Source organism: Aythya fuligula, chromosome 3 (genome assembly GCF_009819795.1).
Source record: "Aythya fuligula isolate bAytFul2 chromosome 3, bAytFul2.pri, whole genome shotgun sequence".
In the NCBI taxonomy this organism is placed as follows: Eukaryota; Metazoa; Chordata; class Aves; order Anseriformes; family Anatidae; genus Aythya; species Aythya fuligula.
The window spans coordinates 118,703,394-118,723,141 of NC_045561.1; the positions used below are offsets into that span (position 1 = coordinate 118,703,394).

Sequence of the window (19,748 nt, forward strand, 5' to 3'; positions counted from 1 at the left end):
GTGTGAGAGTGGCTGTGTGCTTTTAATAGTTCACTTGCACCAGATTGCAGCATCTGGACAAATACTTCCCCGTTGCATTTAGCTGATGGCAGCATCCCTTTGTTACCAAAAGGCTGGGCTGGGCTGTGCTGCCCACCAGCTCCTTGGGGTGCTGTTCCTGTTAAGTGAATGCAGAGGGGTCTGTGGGTATGGGGAAATACGGGAACTTAACACATGAGAAAAGCAAAAATTAGTCTTAGCTCATTTTGGAAGATTCTTTGTGTAGAAACTTAAAAACCCGGTAAAGAGGGCAGGTAGGAGGGGAGAAGCAAGCTTCTGTGTTTCCTGATCATCAGCTCATCAGCAGGTGGTGGAGGGGAATGCTGTTGGAAGGACAGCATGTAACTGGAACTTCGGTATTCAGTGTGGATGTACCTTATTTTGTCCTTTCCTGGTAACCCTACACATGTCCATGAGGCAATACACTGTGTCAAGCCAATTTTCTGTAGCTAACTGATAGAACAAGAGCCTGCAATGGGCCTGTCCTCAAAGCAGTCATGTAAGTCCTTTGTGAGCAGGGAACATTTGAGCAACAGCACCTCAAAGCCCTGATCTTTATGCCACAACCACAGCTTGAGCTTGGTTAGAGTCCAAAGTGACCGATGGGAGCGACTGCAAAGCTGGAGACTGCTTCAGGTCAGAAGATGCAGAAATTGAGTTAGGGGCTTGCTCTCCAGAAGAGAAAGAACACAGCAGTAGGGACCTAGTCATGTAGTAGAGCTGAGGTCTTCTGAAGGCTGAGTCCTGTTCTGAGACCTCTGAAATGCCTTGCACGTTAACAGCACCTCGTGGGCAGCAGTACCTGACTGACTACGGCTCCATACATGCAGCAGTATGGGGGCAATGGGAGGGACTGAAGTGAAATAGTGGATAGTGATGCCTCTGGAGCAGCATCTTCCCATTGAGATGCTTCTCTAGCCACTGTTTCTGAGATCAAGGGAACCTTCAGAAGTGGTTGATGATCTGGTGTGTGCTCCTGCAAAAGGAAGGGATGGCCTTCATTTAAAAAAAAAGGCAAGCCCCAGAAATAACAGCGTAATATCAGCTGATTCCTAAGGGCTCATCACAGAGGCAGGGAGGATGCAATATGACACGAGGGCCACGTATCTTATACCCATACTGAACCCAAACTTCTGAAAGTTACATGGGATTTGTTGACTGATCTTAAAGTTTTCCCAATAAGGTGCATGAAAGGCTCGAATAATGTTAGCTTTGTGCCAGATCTCTAACGTTTGAGGAAGGCAAGTGCCTGTAGACAGGTGAATGTGAGAAGAAATGAAAGCAGAAGTGATGGGTAAGCTGTTAAACAATGGAATTGAGCAGGAGCAGTATAGATGCCAGACAAGTATAGCTTTTGTAAAGATAGGTCCTGCCAAGACTTCATTCCTTGGTGAGCTTCCAGAGCACAGCTTTGCCTAGACTTTTGTAAAATGCTTGGCTTAGCGTTGATTTTCTGCCTTGATCCAGTTTTTAAGAAGAATGTACTCAGATGAACGAAAGGTCAGGTACGTGGCAGGCCTCTCGTCACCATCTGAGGCCTTTCCTGAGTGCGGGCACACGTCGGCGCGCTCGGTGCTATTCAGTGTGCCATCAGGGATCCAGAAATACGAAACTCTGGTTGTTTTCTAGAGAAAGCTGTTGAGCCGTGGTGGGAGAAGGATGGGAATAGTGTTTGTATTGCCACGTAGAGCTGGGCCAAGCGCGGCTCGCACATGCGTTCGCTCAGCTGTGTCACGCAGGCAGCAGGGCTGCTGTGTGCTGAGGCACTGCTCCGGGGAGCCAGAGAGCAGGGCAGCACTGCCTCTGCCTTAACACCATGGGGGACCTTTTACATGGAGTAATTTAGGTTAGGAGGTGGCCATCTGGTCCCACAAACCACCTGATAACACACGGCTCGTGTCCGTGGCTCTGAATCCTCGCCCCTGCCACCAGCATGCGGTGCCCCCTCCCTGCGTGTCCCACTGGCTGGCTGGAGCTGTGCCCCCCCATCAGGGGCCGAATTCTCAGAGCCCTGCAGTCAGTACGGGTGGGATTGGGTCTAGTAACATAAATATTAGGTGTGCTCCGGGGATGGTGATTGTCCTGTGGTTTGTGAGCTGCTTTATCTCAGCCCTGGGCGCCCAGCACAGAGACCTGGGCCCAGCAGGGAGAGCCCAGGCCGTGTCCCTGGGGTGCTGCCAGGCCCAGAGCCCCCGTGCTGTGAGGAGAGGCTGCGAGAGCTGGGGCTGCTGGGCCTGGAGCAGAGGAGGCTCCGGGGGAGCTCCCCCATGGCCGTCAGTACCCGCAGGGAGGTGCGGAGAGGCCGGAGCCGGGCTCTGCTCAGCGCTGCCCAGGGCCAGGCCCAGAGGCTCCCCCTGCCCCTCAGGCAGCACTGCTGGGCCCAGGGGTGCCCCGAGAGGGGCCGGGGGCTGCTCCTGGGAGAGCTCCCCGAGCCCAGGACAAGGGGCTGGGCACCCTGCTGGGGCAGGGGGGGACAGCAGCACCCAGGGGTGCCCCCATCCAGCCTGGGGTGGTTGATGCAGCATTCCCTGTGTGCCTCCAACTGCAGGTTTATACCCCTGTGCAGAGGAGCCCTGGAATCTGTTCCAGGATATCAGCCTCCGCTCATGTTAGATTTCAGTGACTGAGCTAAGCTTTTTGCTGCTGTTTTGTCTAACCTGGAGTGAGCGTGAGCTGCCTGAGCCGCCAGAGGTCTGGGCTCTGCCTCACTTCCACCTCAATTTCCTCCCAGGGCTCATTTCCCTGCTCTCAATACAGATTCGTTTGAATGTTTATAGCAAACCATACTGCAAATGAGTAGCAATCTCGCTGTAGCTCCCACCCAGGAATTTTGGCCGTCCAGTCACAAATTTAGGATTTTAGTCCATCTGATGGTTCCGGTCTGATCCTTTGTGACAAGTTATTGGGAGGTGAAAACTTTGCACTGAATCTTGCATCTCCTGTGCAGGGGTAGTGCAAGATGCCAGCGCGCTGCACAAGCAGTGGCAGCTCTTCAATAGTCTGTGTGATCTGCCTGACCCAGCAACGGGAACAAAAGTTACCTGTCTTCTGTGCCCACTGATTCTGCTTCTGTCTGCAGTGGGATAGCTTAAAAAACAAGCAAAGAAACCCCCACCATCACAGGGAAAAGGATGGAGCTCCTGTTCGAGCTCTTAGGCTGGGATTGAAGATCTCGGCTCTTTTCAGGGAGTTGCTAAAATTGCCAAATTGGTTTCCATTCTCTATCCCACAACCCCCATTTCACCATGCTGCAGGTTTTTTTTCCAGAAAAGTAAATCCCTCTGCAGCCAGTAGTGAGCTTGCAACAGATCTGCTCAGAGTTTCAGCTGAGCAGCTTTGAGCACTTAGAGCTCTAAGAATTTGTGACCATCTTGATGTTCTGCAAAGAGGTATTGGAGAGCCTGAACTTGGGGGTTTTTTTGGTTGTTTGCCTATTTTCTGGAGCTGGAGCGTGGGTTCGTTGGACTGGTTTCACTGTTGCTTCTTGTGGCAGCTCCAACTTGTATTCTGGGGAATACAGGTTGGATCTGGGCTCTTCTGCTGCATGCTTGGTGGTCAGGTGAGGGACCGTGATCGTCTCCCAGCAGAAGATTAGCACTGACCAGAGAAATACAAAAATTAATCCTGTGTTTTTATTTTCAGTGGGACTTCTCCTCTTGCATGCCTGAATGCTATGTTACATACAAACTCCCGAGGGGAAGAGGGCATTTTCTATAAGGTCCCGGGGCGGATGGGAGTGTACACTCTGAAGGTAAGTGCCTCAGCTGGGCCGTCTTGTTTGAATGCTAAGGTGACTTTCATTTGTTTAAAATATGTTGTATTAGGATAATCCTGAAGAGGGAACTGTTCCTCAGTAGCATGAATTGTAGTGCCAACTGTCCCTCCAAATGCAAGCATGGTCTCTCATGCTTGCCAGCAAGCACCTGTGTGCCGAAAATACAACCAAAGTGCTCCTTTTATTTGCAGTACTGTGAATAAAACTATCAGTTTGCTGATATTAATTATTAACCCATAAATGAAAGAGTAATTAAATTTGTAATACAATTTTAGCCACATAAAGGTAACATTACCTTCACTAACCTCAATTTATATCTAGAAATTCAAAAGTCCTTTATCCTTATTCAGTTAACAGTAGGCAGAAAATACTTCACAGGAAAAAGTGAGGAGTCCTTGATTTAGCTGATTGGGTTTTTAAAAAATAATCTTTATTTGAAACTTTTTTCCCCAATTAAACTCCTAGAATGAAGCCTGCTGACACTGTTCTCAGTTCTCTGTATATTTGAAACTGATGACTGTCAGATAAGTTAGGGTTCCTCTCACTAAACACAGACCCCCTCAGTGTATGTCTCTCTGTTGGAGATGCTTTCCTCATCTCACCCCATGCTCCTTAGACAGCAGCAGTAACTTCTGAGATTCATCTCCTTCTAAAATATTTAAAATGGAATAGAAATGCTTTAGAAGTGCCCATTCAATTACCAAGGGAATGGACTAAGAACCACCCAGAAAAATACGTCCTTGTGATCATCATCAAAAATGTAGCTATGTTGAATCCTGTTCTCACTGTCTTCTGCCTCCACCCTGTGAACTGGAAAGGCACAATTCCATGAGTACTTGCACGTAAGGTGACACCAAAGGTTGTCACCTGGAGCTGTGTGCTGGTGCCCGTGTGCCATCAGAGTAGAAAATCTTCAGAGCTTCCAAAATTTCCTTTGCAAGACAACCCACAAACTTTTTTGAACATTATTGTACCAAACAGAGGCTGGCATTGAAGTGAAAGTATAAAACATCATGTTGATAGGAGGATATATGTTTAAGGTAAGGACTATCAGAGACAGCCAACAATGGAGGGAAGGTAGTTGTCTTTTGGGGTCTCATTCTTACACAATTTGTTTCATTATGAAAACGGGTAAAGTTTTCTGGTTTAGGCATAAGGAATGCCGACCTTAAGTCGAGAGCAGGAAGAAGGTGTTTTGTCAGAACACTATGACTCAGGAAAAGATTCTGATATTGTAGAAGACAAGTGGTTGAGTAATTGTCTGTGAATTCTGTGTCAGGATGTGGCCAAGCCATGCTGAAAAGTTTCAAAGAACAAAGTAATTCTAGATAGGAAAAAAAGATCTCTTTTGAAAGATTGCGAGCGTGTTTTTGATGGGATAAGTCACAGGCAGGTCCAGTGCCAGGAGCTTAAATCTAAGCAAAGTCGGATTGGAAGTGAGCAGGCATTTGAACAACAAAACCCATCAGAGCTGCTGTGGTAGCTCCATTTGTCATCCTCATGAGAACTGTAAGTTAAAACTGGTTATTTTTCTTAATTTTAAGCTTCAGCAAAGCTCCAATGTTACTTAACTCAGCATAGGAATAAGTTCATTAAATGTAATGAACTGCGTTAGGCAGGAGGCTCGACCAGCAGGTTGAGTTACTCCAGAACCCTGTTGTTTCCTGCATGTCTAAGGACACAGCAGCCTTGTTGTTGTTTTTCCCTCTTGGGGGCTCTGTGACCCAGAGGTGGTAATGTCAGTGGAGTGTCAAGAAAGTCGCCGTGACAGCCAGCCACATCGCACCATCCTCGAGTCCCCGTTCTTTGGTCCCAGTGTAATGCCAGGAGGAGGAGTTGTGAAGACGATGGGTTCCAAGAGAAATCCTTTGGGGGATCCATGATCAATGCAAGGTGCTGGCTTATCCATTAGAAAGCTTTGAGGAGCAGGGATGGCCATTCCAGCAGAGAGAAGGAGAGCCAGGTGTCGGGTAAATCGCACTTCTTAAGAGAGAAAGCTTCTGATAAAAGCCCTGGCGAGTAAAGCAAAGTTGCACTTGCATTTTTGCTGGCTCCCTGGACCGGATTACCGTGTCATGGATCCAAGTAGGAAGGAGACTGGTAGGCTGCCAGGATCTCCCTTCAGTTTTGTATTTTTTTTTATATATTTGATTGTAAAGATCTGTAAAACCGATTAGAGAACCATAACAAAGGAGTGTGTCAGTTCTGTGAAATGATGTTTAAAGGATCTGCTGTTTCTGGTGGTGGCTGCCAGGAGGTGCTTCGAAGGAGAATTCCGAAGGGCAGCAAGAAATCAAACCAAATTTTTCATTAATATTTGTTAATAGGATTTTGTTGTTGCTCTTTTTTGTCCCTTTGCTTCTAGTTCTGTTATCAAATACCTAATCTTCTACTTTACCCAAATATTGCATAATTCTAGCAGCCAGCTGCGATCCAAAGCACACCAAGCACTCCATGCCTGGGAGTGCCGAGTCTGTTCACGGTGGTGAACAGGAACCCTTTCAAGACAGAGCCCATCAGACGTGGTTTATAGCTCTCAAAAATGTGGCTACTTTCTTGACTGAGCTGCAGTGGTTTGCCTAAGGCCACGAGGCCAGGTCTTACACAGCAGTGTGGTTTTGCCAGTAACAAGCAGGGTGGATGTGGGAGCAGCTTCAGGCACATCTGTGCTTGACAGGAGAGGGCTGTTCCAGTGTTTTACTGTCCTTTAGACACAACAGCCAAGCTGTGCATGGAGAGGTGGAAGCGCTGATAATGTTTAATCTGATTAGAAATGCTGAGATGCCATGGGGCTGAAGTGGCACAGAACAGCACGGGTCGGCCAGCAGTGCTCCTCTTAAAGCTGCAAGATGCACGTGCTGGTAAGGATACGTTGGGTGTTTCTCCTACAGTCTGAACACTCTGCTTGGTCACCTGGGGAAAATCAACTCCAAGCACTCTTAAATACTAAAGAATAAACCAAGTTACACGACCTTTAAATACTTCTAGCGAAAGTGCTGAATTTCTAGTAACTCCTGGTATTTCAATTCCTTGTAATATTTTCCAGTGTTTGCAAAGGCTGCGTGTGCAGGATGAGCTTTCAGGGGCGGATTTTGTTTCAGGCTGTAGAGGTGTACACCAAGGTTTAGTCTTGCCTGGGAGGATTCACCTTTTAAATAAGCAATTCATATATTGATGTCAATAGAGAAACTGAAGGTCGTGTTGTTAATTAGAAGTCAAAGTTCTTGGGAAAAACAGCTGCCATCCTTGGAAATCCAGACCAAGGCAAACAAGCAGAACCCTCATTTTCCTCCATTTCCCCATCTTATTACTTAAAAAGTTCAAGCTGACCCTCCAGAAGGTTGGAGTGTGTTGATGGTCCTTCAGTTAGCGGCTGGAGCCTTTCAGAGGTCGGCATCGTCCCAGGAACCCTCTGTACAACCTCTGGTTGGTACCCCTTACACTGTTATTTATTGCCTCCCCTGTGCTTATTACCCCATTGCATAGGAAGGGCCCATGACTGGATTTTCTATTCACTGGTAGCCTGGGAGATTCCAGTCTGCAGGAATATTTCTAACGCAATATTTGGAGAAGTCTGGCCAGTTCAGCTTTTACCACATGTGATAAAGACAGAGCACTTCGTCTCACCAGATGCATCCATAGGAGTGGTAGCTAGACGACCAGGTGGAAAACTTTAAAAGAGACATCTTGAAAAAATGAGAAAATGGGTAAATGTCCCAGCTTGCTAAAATCATCTTTCCAAAAGTTACGACATAAAGAAGGTTCGCAGAAAGGAGTGTGAGCATTAGGAGTAGGCAAGCTTAATTTTTATCAGCTTTGGTGACACTTGGTGTAAATAGAAAGGTTTTTCTCTGCTTCTGGTGATGTCTTCTCTAGGACTGTGGTTTATAGGGAATTCTTTATGTCCATTAATTCTGTGCCTGCACGGCCCATTGGCAAGGGGTGCACCGAGGGGCTTCGGGCAGTCGGGAAGGGGTAACAGCCACAACTGAGGTCCCTGTTAGCAAATTTCAAGGTGCTGTCACTAATTAGCCCTAAATAGGTTAAAATTTGAATGGTGCTGATCACTAGAGGGCAGCCTGGGCTCAGGTGTGGCCGGGCGAGCAGCTGCTGGTGCTTTCTGCAGCCTCAAATCCTGTGTGTGAAGTGAGTTAGAGGTGGTGATTGAGGACAGAGAAAACAACTAAAGGGGTGTGCAAGGAAGGGTGTGCCTGTGAGGTGGTGATGAGGGAGGTGGAGAAGCCACGGCAGTGGGTATGGGTTTTATGTGGACTGGCAAAAGGCAGCGTGCTTCAGAGGCCGGCAGCTAAGCAGTTCTGACATAGCTCTCAAGCATAAAAATCAACAATAAGTGCTTGGTAAATAAAGCAAAGTGCTCCTTTTAAGAGTTGTGTTAATTGGAGAGTTTGTCGTGCAGTGGGTAACCTGCCTGCGTGCTTGGTTTGCAGAAGGACGTTCCGGACGGGCTGAAGGAGCTCTCTGATGGCTCAGAGGAGAGCAGCGACGCGCAGTCCGACTCGCAGAGCTCCGAGAACAGCAGCAGCAGCACCAGCAGCAGCAGCAATGGGTGCACTAACAAGGACGGGAAGAAAAGCAGATGGAAAAGGAAAGGTAATTTTCCCTTTCAGGAGCCGTCTCTGGTGAAGGACGTTGAGGTTTTCACCAATCCTTGTCCAGACAGGCCGTTACAGTAGCCTGAGGCCTTTTTTTACTGCTTGTGCTCCTGGTGAAACTCATGTCACAAGAACAGCTTCGCTGTCGAGGGACCCAAAGGCATCTTAAATTAGGTGCCTGTACTTACTGCTTGATGCAGGTCAGCGACCAGCCTGCTGTGCTTCAGACCTAGGAACAGCGGAATCGTTTTCTTTCAGGTTTTCTCTGCCATCCCTCTCCTTTCCTGAGATGACTGCACCTTTTGATTCTGGCCTCTCTTGGTGATGTTTGGATGCAGCACTGGCTAGGAGTGAGCACAGCAGCTCTGAGGTTATGGCCTGTTGTGGGAACCGAGGGGTCCCGTAGGGTCTGGGCTTCAGCCCTCCTGTGCTGTCCTGCTTTGGACTCTCTTCCCTCATAAAATAAAGGATGTTTAGGTATTCAATTCAATTAAATATTAAATCATTTACAACCTTAAATAATACAGTAAATTTCAGCGATGTTTTGAGGCTATCCAGATTCTGGATTTTACGTGAAATGATGTATTTGGTATTGCAGGGGAGTACCAAGTGAAGGTAATGAATGCATTTCTTCTTCATCCTGATATCTTTGCCACTCTGAAGAGGCAATGTATCTTGTTGGATATCAGGACCAGCAGAAACGAACAGCTCTCAGCCAATGCATTACAATAATTATTACATCATGTATTGGTAATAAACTTGAACTTCCCCCTTTTGCCCTCCTCTAGTTCCCATGCCTGTTCATTTAACAAGTATTGTATGAATTTTCATTCTTCCTTCAAAATTCTGCTCATAAATCTGCTTATCTGTTTAGATGTCACGTGCTGAATTAATAATAAAAAAAAAAACAACTCAAAATATGAGGATGCAACTTACATTTATCAGAAATTCTTTGTTCTCTCTTTCCCTGGCTGCACCTCTCCCATCTGGGTGTTCCTGCAGAGCTCTTGGTGCAGCTGCCGATGTTACAGCTTTCCCTTTAATCTGATCCTTTCCTTTTTCCTTTTCTACTCAGTCATGCACAGAATTTCCTGGCTGAAATGAAACAAAATCAAAAATGTATTTCCAATATAGCACGATAGTCTAGTGTAAGTGATTTCCTAAAGCCACTGAAGCCTTACGATAGAGCAGTGGGGTCCACCAAACCCTTCTGTCCATGAGATGTGTGCAAGGCTTTTGGGGACCAGACCTTGCGTGGGGCTTCCCATATAGTCACAGTGCAAGCAACAACAAGAAAGGAAATTATTAGATAGGATTTGAGCATTTAAAACACCAGGAAAGTGTGCATTAAAAAACTTAGAAGTAAAACTTGACTACAAATTCATCCTTTTAAAAGAAAGCTATAGGTAGTCTGGCTGAAATATTTGCATTTCTAACAAAGCCTCTCAAAATATAGTAAGGGCTTTCTTGGGTACATTGTCTACACCTCCAACATTATGATATTATGTAAAAATTTGAAAGAGGAACGTGAACTTGCAAGAGAAAATGTATCTTACAGTGAGATCGCAGTGCTCGTGTAGCTATATTTGTATACATCTGTATAAAAGTTTCATATACCCTGTTACCAAATGGCTGAACAGCCAGGACCCTGTGTGCCTTGGGAACCAGAGGAAGAAGGAAGGGAATTTGTAGCCTGAACTGTGCAGCAAAAGTTACCCACAACTCAAAGCAGAGAATTTGAAAATAACAGTTCCAGGACAAATACAGAAATGCAATTTTGAACTTCTTTGTTGTCTGATACCGATTTTTTTTTTTTAGAAATGGCATTTTGACTTCCAGCAAAAAGATCATGTTTTCATGTGCTGCAGTGCACTGGAGGTCAAGAACTCCAGTATTAGAGGTGTAATTCTGGCCGGTGGTGGTACTGGGTGTTTTCCTTCTGTTCCTCTGAGGACTGCGTTCCTTTGTCTGAGTAACTCTTAATTATTAATCAACTTGCTGCGTAGTGTCACGCAATGACCAGGCTTTGAGGGGAGATGGCTTTATCCTTAAGCTTCCCTTCAAGAGACTTGTGAACAACAACGTGTGTGTTTGCTGAAGCAGGGGTGGCGTTTCTGTGCATGAATTATTAGGGCTGTGCATGTACTGAGCCTCTTCCAGACCCAGGGGAGCTCCGTGGAGCCTGGATTTCACCTGCAGGAGTGAAAACTGAAGCGCAGTCATCCTGTACATACAGCCCAGTTTAAATCCCATAATCTGGCTGGCAGTATCTGTAGCCAAACCTTTCCGAGGCCGTGCATCCTGCCTCCTGCCCACAAGTGCACCCCATATTTTGGCCGTTATGGGTCTGCGATGGATGCAGACGGAGGTGCCCCACCTCGGCTGGCTGCTTCTCTTCCCTCTGGGTTTCAGGTCTTACATGGGGGTGAGCAGCAGTGGTGGAAGCTGCCTGACCTTTGTGGGACACACAGATGCCCTAATGGGGGGCGTTTGTTCCATCTACACTCTGCTCTTCTCTGCAGCTCTCACCTTGGCTGCTGCAGGTGGAGCTGAGCCTGCAGTGAGCTGAGAGCACAGCTCTGAGCAGCCTGGCTGCTCACAAGCAGAGGCATCTCACTGCCTGCTGAGCACCACGTTTTGGCCATCAGGATAAGGCATGAAGGGAAGTCTCCCCTAGGACATGTAGAGCCACTCATATTTGGTTTGAAATACTGAAATGCTGTGCACAAATAGGAGTGAGTTCCCCCAAAAGGTGATGCACCTCTGTGCAGGGGAATGGGTTGGAAAGCAGCGACAGGCGATGTGCCAGAGCACCTTGTCTGGTGGTTTGTGGATCTGGAAGTCAGAATGCACCTCTGACAAATGAACCCAGTGGTTGTGTTGAGGCTTGCTGTGGCGGTGTTACCGGCGGGCAGACGGACATGAAGCTTTGTCTGAGGTCTTGCCCTGGACAGAAGCTCGGCCTCCTCCATCGTCTTCTTGGTTCATAATAAGTTGAAGAAATGGCTACTTAGAATTCTGCATGATGCATTGGGAAAAGAAAGCGATGTTTCTGGAAATACTTAGGTCTCAGAGGCCACTTGCCAAAGATAAATTTCATGCTTCAGGATGTAAATCAGCCGTGAGTCCCTTTGCATCGAGAGATTTCCCCGGCAAAATTAAAATTTCTCTCAACATACTGACTTACAGATTCAGCACATTTCCTCATGACACCAAGCTGAAACCCCTGGGGACTGGCTGTGGGGCTGGAGGGATAGCTCTGGGGGATACCTTCTGCTCTGCTGGAAACAGCTGCAATTGCACGTTCCTTGTGCTGCCTTCTTCTCCAGAAAAGACCCATCTCTGCCGTGTTTTGTGCCGTTTGGAAAGCCCAGGTGTATGACAACTTCTTCTCGACATAACTTGGACGATGCACTGTGCCTTCCTGCTACAAGCAAGGAGCTAAGCTGACCGAAAGGGAAAGAATCCTGGATTTATCTGACTGCTGATGTTAACAAAGCTGACCTGAAACAGCTTTTCTTTGCAGTCAGCTTTGCTCACTTGGCTGTGTTAAAAGGAAGTGCTTTCTTTCAAGTGCTGAATAACAAAAGCCACTGTGAACATGAAGAACATGATGGACAGCAAGACGTGTTTGTTTAGTACCATACACCACGTTAGTTTTCTTTTGAGCATTAAATTGATTTTTATTTTTTTATTTTCTTGGGAGCCACCAGGGACTATGCAGAAGATGACAGGATAAAATAAGTGTTCTGGCTGGTAGGGCTCCTGCAGCAGCTCAGAATTTAAGGGCTCTGACAGGTGCTTTCTGTTACATCTCGCTGCTGTGATACGAGCTGGTACTACTTGATTCTGTGATTCTGGGATTTCTACTTCTCCCTGTTTTCAGCAGAGCAGGATGTGCTGCACATCTTAGAGCAAACCCAACATCATTATAAGCCACTGCATTTCTCTTACTTAACCTGCATGAATTGCTTTTAAAAGCTGCAGTTGTGACTGGGCCAAAAATCTGGATAGTTTTGTAAAGAAAACAACGTGTGGAGGCTTATTCCAGAGCAAGACAACCTTGGTGCATCTGCCAGCAGCACCCGCAGCACCTGGAAGCCAGGCAGGAGAGTGAATGGAAGGCAGAGCCAGGACGCAGTGGTCATCTTCACTAAATTGATGAAGTCCAAATTAAGATTACAGCTCATACAAGTGCGTATTTACTACATTTCGGAAGGACAAGATAAAGGCACAAGCACAAAACTGGAAGGAGCTCTGGCAAGAGTGCTGCAATAGCACAGACCACGACCGAGTCAGTCCGTGGCAGCACTGCAGGAAGGGGGAGGCTGATGTGGGATGGGAATACACGGCCAGGAGAACAGCTTGTAGGGCAGGAACTGCTCTGCTGTGCAGCAAGCACTGACGATGCCTTAGCTGAAACTGTGTCTGGTTTGGGACTTCAGCAATACTGGCAAAATTCAGCTATTAGGAAAAAAAAAAAAAAAAAAAGGGGGAATGGCCCACCAAAGAGTGGATTTCAGCTCTGAGCTGACCCTGTTGAACAGTCTCTGCTTACTCCTCTGAAGGAATATCTATGGAAAATCTGTTTCCTGATTTCAACCTGTGCCTGGCGTGGATGATTTCTGATGGTTAGCTGCAGCCAGGTCTGGGTGTGCCGGACTGCAGGAGGCCGTCCTGCCTGGAGCCTTCGCTCCCTTCAGAGAAGCTGGAGGTTGCTGGATGTTCCATTGACCTGCATCTCATTTTGAGGCGTTTTTCAGGTTATTCCTGAGCATCTCAGCTCCTTAGGACTATCACAGAGTATTTCTGTGTTGAGCAGCACAGCCACTTGCCGAGGCAGCGCCAGCACGCTGGGGTCTTCCAGCAGGTCCCTGTGCATCCCCACAGGCACAGCGAAGTGTGCCATGATCCTTTTGGCCTTTGCCATTCTCTTTTTATTGCTGTTTTTTCACTTACTCCTTGTGCGACCCCTCCAACCATCCTTCTTTCATTTGCTGAATCTTTCTCAGTTTCACTGTATCCTTGCTGAGGTCCGAAACGCACAAACGGTTCAAAACGTTCGCGTTCTGTGAACACACAAAGCGATGTCTTCTCTCCTATTTTCTAACTTAATGTTTTATGCTTATTTCTTTCCATCATATTTTGCAACAGTCTTTGCTTTTTTACCCGGTGATGAGCAGAGCTGGGGTTACATCTGGCGAGTGGGACCCTTTTCCTGAGCACCAGCAGCTGTTTCAGAGTTCATCACGCGGGCTGTACGGCTCCGCTCTTCTTCCCTTTGCTCCCTGTGTTGCCCTCTGAGTTATCCCTGTTGTTTCAGTGCCCCTTCCCCTGGTACCCTCAGGTCCGTTTGCAATTCTTTGCAATCACGTTTACCCTTCTGTCCTGCAGAAGAACTTCCCATGCCATCAAGCTGTGTCTGCCTGCTTGATACCGCGTACGGTGAATGGCATCGGTGGAGCGTGCTTCTGTGGGCACCCTGCTGGCCATCTCCGTTGCTAAACCAGGCAAATTTATTTCTAAATCTTGAGCCATGTTTGATGTCTGATAAACATTTTCTTTAGAAGGCTACAGTGGTTAATTTAAGTGATGTCTTTGCCCCTGGCATGTGTTTTGCCCTTATAGACGGGCTGTTTAATTTCCTTTTAACTTGTTTCTGTGTTTCGGTGCGGTTCTTCTTTTTATGAAGTGCTTAGTATTACCGTGACGTGGCATATGAAATATTTTTAGAGATTTCCCTCTAGATGTAAAAATAAAAAACCTGTACTCACCAGGAAGTCAGAAACTTCTTGCAAGAATAAGATTTCCTGGCCTGTGTTGCACAAGAGAACATTCAAAGTCAGAAATAAGTTCTTTACTCTTTAAAAGGCTTTTAGAAGGGTTTGGGTTTTTTTAGTCGTTCAGAGTAACACTGAAGTTGGAAATACATTTCACTATTACATTATGAGAGGGAATGAACAACCTTTTCGTTTTATGGAGTGATGCAGGAACATGAGGATCTAATGCCCTAAAAGCCGTGCTGGTGGGACCGCAGAGGTTTTGCTCCGTGGCACCAGGGCTTGTGCAGGGTGGAGGCTGGGCTGGCTGAAGAAACGCATGCATTGGTGCTGTTGCTCCCTATAAGCTCCCTCTTTTGGCAAAATGTGAAAGTGAACGTGTGTTGTGTGGCCATGCGTTATCCTCTGCACAGGCTCCAATTCACCCACACTGACAAATTTGCCGTTTTCGGTGACTTTTCATGCTGCTGTGTCAGTGATAAGCAGTAGGAAGTGAGCAACCACACCAGGGGCTTCCCCTGAGTGCTTTTTGCTTTGCTGGTGATTTCTTGAGTTTTTGTTTTGCAGTGCCTGTTTCCTTTCTCTGTTATTCTCCCTTTCCTCCTCCTCGTCTCGCTGCCGTCCACTGCAGCCCCTCGTCGAGGAGCCCCAGGAACCTGCCGGCCCTGCTCACTTGGAGGCTCTGAGCCCCTGTGGGGTCCCTGGGGACCCTGCAGCACTTCTCACCCCTGAGCTTATCCTTTTGGTATCCAGGAAAACTTAGGACAGGCAGCAGGAACATCTGCTTGCTCACTCCTGCTTCCTCTTACCCCCATACCATCGGTTTTCTTTGGAGCACTAATGGAAGCACTAAAGCTGAGAGAGTGAAGCACATGTGGTGCATTTGAATAAATCACTGACATGAAACATTCTCTTAAAATAAATTCTCTTTAAATAAGTTGTATCTGACAGCTCAGCCGTGAGCCCCCTGGTAGACGTTACAGGTCTGTGTCAGCCCGTGTTTCATGAGGGGGTTTGGAAACATTTAAGGAAGGTCAAAAGCAATATTTCTTCAAGCAAAATGTCTTTAAAAGAAAAAACACACAGAAAATGCACTAAGCTTCCAACTCCTGGGCTTCTAGTGGTGTTTTCCGTTCCAAGCTGTGACTCGGGAATGGGAGGCAGGGGCAGAATCGCAGCTCCCTTATCTGCCGCAGTGAGCTGAACATCATGCAGCTCAGCTGGGTGACCGGGGTGCCCAGATTCACCTGGATGCACTTTTGATACTTGTTTTTTGGGGAGCTTGGAAACAAGGCTTGTGCTCATGGGGTTGATCTCTTTTAAGCCCCAGCTGTCAGCTCGTGGGGTTACAAAGATAATCACGTTCCTGTGTTTCCAACCAGTGGCTGGGTGGAGAGAAGAGGCACCACACCTGCTGCAGGGGTGCAAAAAGCTGTAGCAGGACCGTGTGCTCCATCAGGCACGTGAGAGTGCCCGGCAGGGCGATGCGACTGCCCCAGCTGCGGGAGAACCTCGTGAAGCTTGCTTGGTTTCAGACATTCAAATCAATCAGTGCCAGGGCATAAATGTGCAGCACGTGGGACTTTGCTGGGTCTGGGTCTTAATACTTCATTTTGGTGTGATAGCTGTCGGTCTTCTGTCCCTGTGTAAGACACCTGCTTTATCTGCCCAGCTCCGATTCTTGCCCGTAATGTAGCTTTGCACCAAAATGAAATGATCCAAATCTGCGTAATGAGATAGAATAAGGCACTACAGCGGGAAATGGTTCAAAAAAATCTTTGCACAAAATATTTTTAAATTCTGATACTTGTACAGCATCTTTCCTCAGTCACACACTCCAACTCCTCGGTATTGTTCCTTCAGAGGCAGTAACTTGCACCGAGCAGAACCCCTGCTTGTGCCAGTTGCAGTTTCTCAGGGCACAGAGCAGCTGTGCTGCAGGGAGCTGCCACTCCCGGAGACATGCAGAAAGGAGCTGTGCCACGAGCTCCACGGGGAACAACAGTATCTTCAAGTTTTAGCACTTCATTTACTTACTGCATGCCTCTGGAAGGATTCTTTTGGTTTCCTTCAGCAAAACCCACAGTTTCGTTGTACTGTTACCTATAAAAGTAGCTTGCATTTAATATCCCAGAAGTTGCTGTGAAAAGTACAATGAAAGTAGAAAGTGCAAACAGCCTCAGCTTGCTCCCAGCTGTAGTTTTTTGTCTCTGGTGGGTGTTCTGCAGCCAGCACTGTGCGAAAGTGGAAGTGAAGGAGTGTGCAAGTGGCAGTGCCTCCTGGCAGCGACAGGGGTAAGCTGCGGTGGCGCTGGCAGCGGTCCTCGGAGGTGCCTCCATGTGCTTTGCTGCTCTTCTCTTCCACGGGAGTAGAAGGATTTCTGGATGGAACCGAGCTTGCAGTTGCACATTCATTTGCTCTGCCTTAAAATAAGCAGAAAGACATGAAATTCCCGTTAGAAGGATTCCTTTGGTGGTGTGCTCTGCAGCATCAGCTCTGGAACACAGCACTCCTACAGCGCCACTTCCTGCACTGAGCGCGTACACGAGACACTCAGAAGACTCCTTCCTGGTTAAAAAAATGATCACCCTGCTTTAAGGATGGCCCAAATTCAGGCAGAGTTTCTCGTGGCACTGCCCGGGTGCTGGCTCCTTTTTCACCCGTGCAGTATTTGAGGTACAGATGTCAACTCAGGCGAGCCTTTGTGATCCGAACCAGCGTGCAGCTCCGTGGCCAGCTCCCGAGGAGAGCTCTCGGTGGGAGAATGCAGATTGCTGAGGAGAGGCAGCGAAGTGGATGCAAACTGGGGTAGACAGCGACCAGATGAGATGTGCTCCCATTACCGTGTTTTGCTCGGAGGCTTTGGCTTGAGCTCTCCGAAACTGCAGCTTAGCTTAACGTGACATTATTTTTGCTCATATACATATAAAACAGGAAGCACGTTCAGATAACATCAACAGCCACTTCCTTATATGTACAAAAATAAAGTGCTCTGACAGCAGCAAAACTGACACTTTGATTTTAAAAAGGATAGAAACCTTGCATTGTCGACCCACATGGGCATTGCGCTGAGCCAATCAGGAGCACAGAGGAAAAAATTTGAAACAACCCTCATGCATTATTGTCTGTGCATCTGTGCATAAGCGGAAGGCTGGAGGAAGCCAGGAGCATTGATTGCAGATTTCAAGAAGAAGAAATAATGCTCATGGAGCAGCTTTATGCCATTCCACTCGAAGGTAAGATGAAGCTGCTTCAGCAGGCAGCTGCTGCAGATTTGCACTTTAGGGGAAGAAGTGGGTGCTTTTTGGCTCGGATTCCTCGAGCAGCGGTGAGACAGAGATATCTTTTCTTTGGCCTTGAAGCGAAACAGCTCCTCAGCTGCCGTCTTCTGAGTCTGACAATAAAAGCAAAGCCTTTTTGGACACAGTACAGTAATCGTAAAGGCTACTGCCAAGACTCTTTGGTGTCGTGTTCTTTCAAATCATCTTGAAACTTGAAGTGTAAATGCCTCGATTCCAGATGCTTTTATCACCTTTTCACCGAGGGCAACTTGCAAGTACTTTGTTGTAAGGCGCTGCATGAACAAGGAGTACAGTAACGCAGTGTTTGGTCTCTGGGCGCACCTCATTTGTACGTCTGGGGTTGTTAAGCTCAAATTTACTGACATAGTCTGTGCTCACGGTGCCTGGAAATAGATGTGTGTGACTTAGTCTGGTTTCTATGGCTGGCTGCAAAACTTCAGCGGGCTTGAGTGCAACAGGAGCAGTGCACAAACTTGGCTTTGCGAGCTGGTACAAATAAATAAAATCCACTTTGTTCTAGTATAGATCTGCTCAGACTTTCATGTCTTCTGACAACAGAAACAGCTGCCAAAATGGGATTTTCCTGTAATTCCTGACGTGTTGGATGTTCCTGGTGTACGCTTTCTAATCAGAGGCATCCTGGAGAAGGATCTTGTGTGGCTTCTGCAGCTGACACCTCCTGGGGGATCACTGCGATCACAGGGCTCTGCAGCAAAGCACAACCTGTGGTTGCTGTGTTAAAAAGGAAAAAAAGATCAGATGTTAAAATGAATGTTAAGGGAAAAGGAGGGAGCAAATGGCACAATTCCAGATGGCCCCGCTCCGTTAGCCGGTTACCAGCTTGTTGGGTGTTGGTGCGCAACACACACACTCTGGTGGAGCCCTCGTGGCTCCAATTTTTTTTCAACCAGATTACCGTTTAGTACCAAGTTTGTCTAACTTTCATAGAATATTTTAGTGAGGTTAAAATAGGGTTTCACCAGAAGCTCCTTAAATAGGACAGTGACCAAGAATACCTGCCGTAATTAAACCCCTGCACTTGTGGTCACTGCCAGTGGTCTGTACTTGGGGAAATAGAAACACAACTCTGTTCCATACCTGAAATGCAGTGTATGAGCTTTTAGTACAGAGGAAAGTCTCACGTGTCCTGACACACAGAAGGCCAGCTCGCAGTTGGAGGGCGTCACTGGCTTGTGCTGCAGGAGCTGTGCTCTGGCCACGGCTCTCAGCTGCCGTAATTAACACTCGCGGGCTGCTCAGGGCGCTGTTTTCAGAAAGGGCTTTGCTGCCGCAAGCCTTTAGCACTTGCAAAAAAAAAAAAAATGCAAGAAAGATCTTTGTTTGGGTTATGTCATTCTGTTTCTTCCTGTCAAAGATTCGGTTGAAATAGCAGCGTTTGTGAATTCAGCCAGTTCCTGCTGCTGCTCGTGACTCACAAGGAAGCAGTTGCCGAGTGTCACATTATACAGTTTAGCAAGCAGTCTGCAAATGCAAAGCCAAAAAAGTTCCTTTTCCTTTATTTTGGTTGGCGTATCCTCCGTTCGGGCTGTCCCTCAGTACCAGATTTGGGGTGACCCGTGGATTTTCGTAATGGGCTTTGAGCCACCTGAGGCTGATTGCCCCCCACTACACGCTGTGTGAGCAGCCAGGCCGTGGTCGTGGCTCTTCCACCTGCCTGCAGGTTTGGGGGCATTCAGGTGTGCCCGGGGGTGGGTTATGGGTGCAGAATCTGCACCAGCAGCTTCTGTGCTGCCATTTCCTGGGGCAGATGCTGCTGCAGGGAGCGAAGGGGTTGGAGATGCTCGCCCCAACCTTTCAAACCCGGCCCTGCTGGCTTTTCTTTGTACCCTGTGGGCAGAACAATCCAGCCCTTGCTGTACGTGCTTTGAGGCCAGTGTGTAGAAACTCATGTAAAATCGCTGCTGACACCTTTTCTTCCCCGACTGAAAGTCCCAAGGCTTACTGAAGCTTACTGTTTTGGGGTGCCCTTAAATATTCCCATAGGTGTGATATTTCTAAGGTGCTGCATGGCCCCAAGATGTTTCCAGTGAAACGCAGGGAAACGTGATTTGTAAGTCCCTAACCTGTTCTTCAGAAAACTGAGAGTGGGCAGCCACTTACTACAGCAAGCACTTTTTAGGAAAAGAGCCTGTTTGGGCAGGGCGTCCCATGGCTGCAGGGAGGCGAGGTCTGACCCCAAAAGCTGCCGGTTGTGATGAATGGAGGGGTTCAGAGCTGC

The 19,748-nt window shown here is 47.4% G+C and overlaps 1 protein-coding gene across 1 annotated transcript in view; it reads left to right on the forward strand.

The window, feature by feature from the left end:
* ASXL2 (ASXL transcriptional regulator 2) overlaps positions 1–19,748 on the forward strand; it is a 98,931-nt gene that overhangs the window by 34,276 nt on the left and 44,907 nt on the right. The window contains exons 4-5 of the mRNA XM_032184244.1: positions 3,682–3,790; positions 8,263–8,425. Of these exons, the coding sequence (XP_032040135.1) occupies positions 3,682–3,790; positions 8,263–8,425 (272 nt within the window). The remainder of the gene's footprint in view (positions 1–3,681; positions 3,791–8,262; positions 8,426–19,748) is intronic.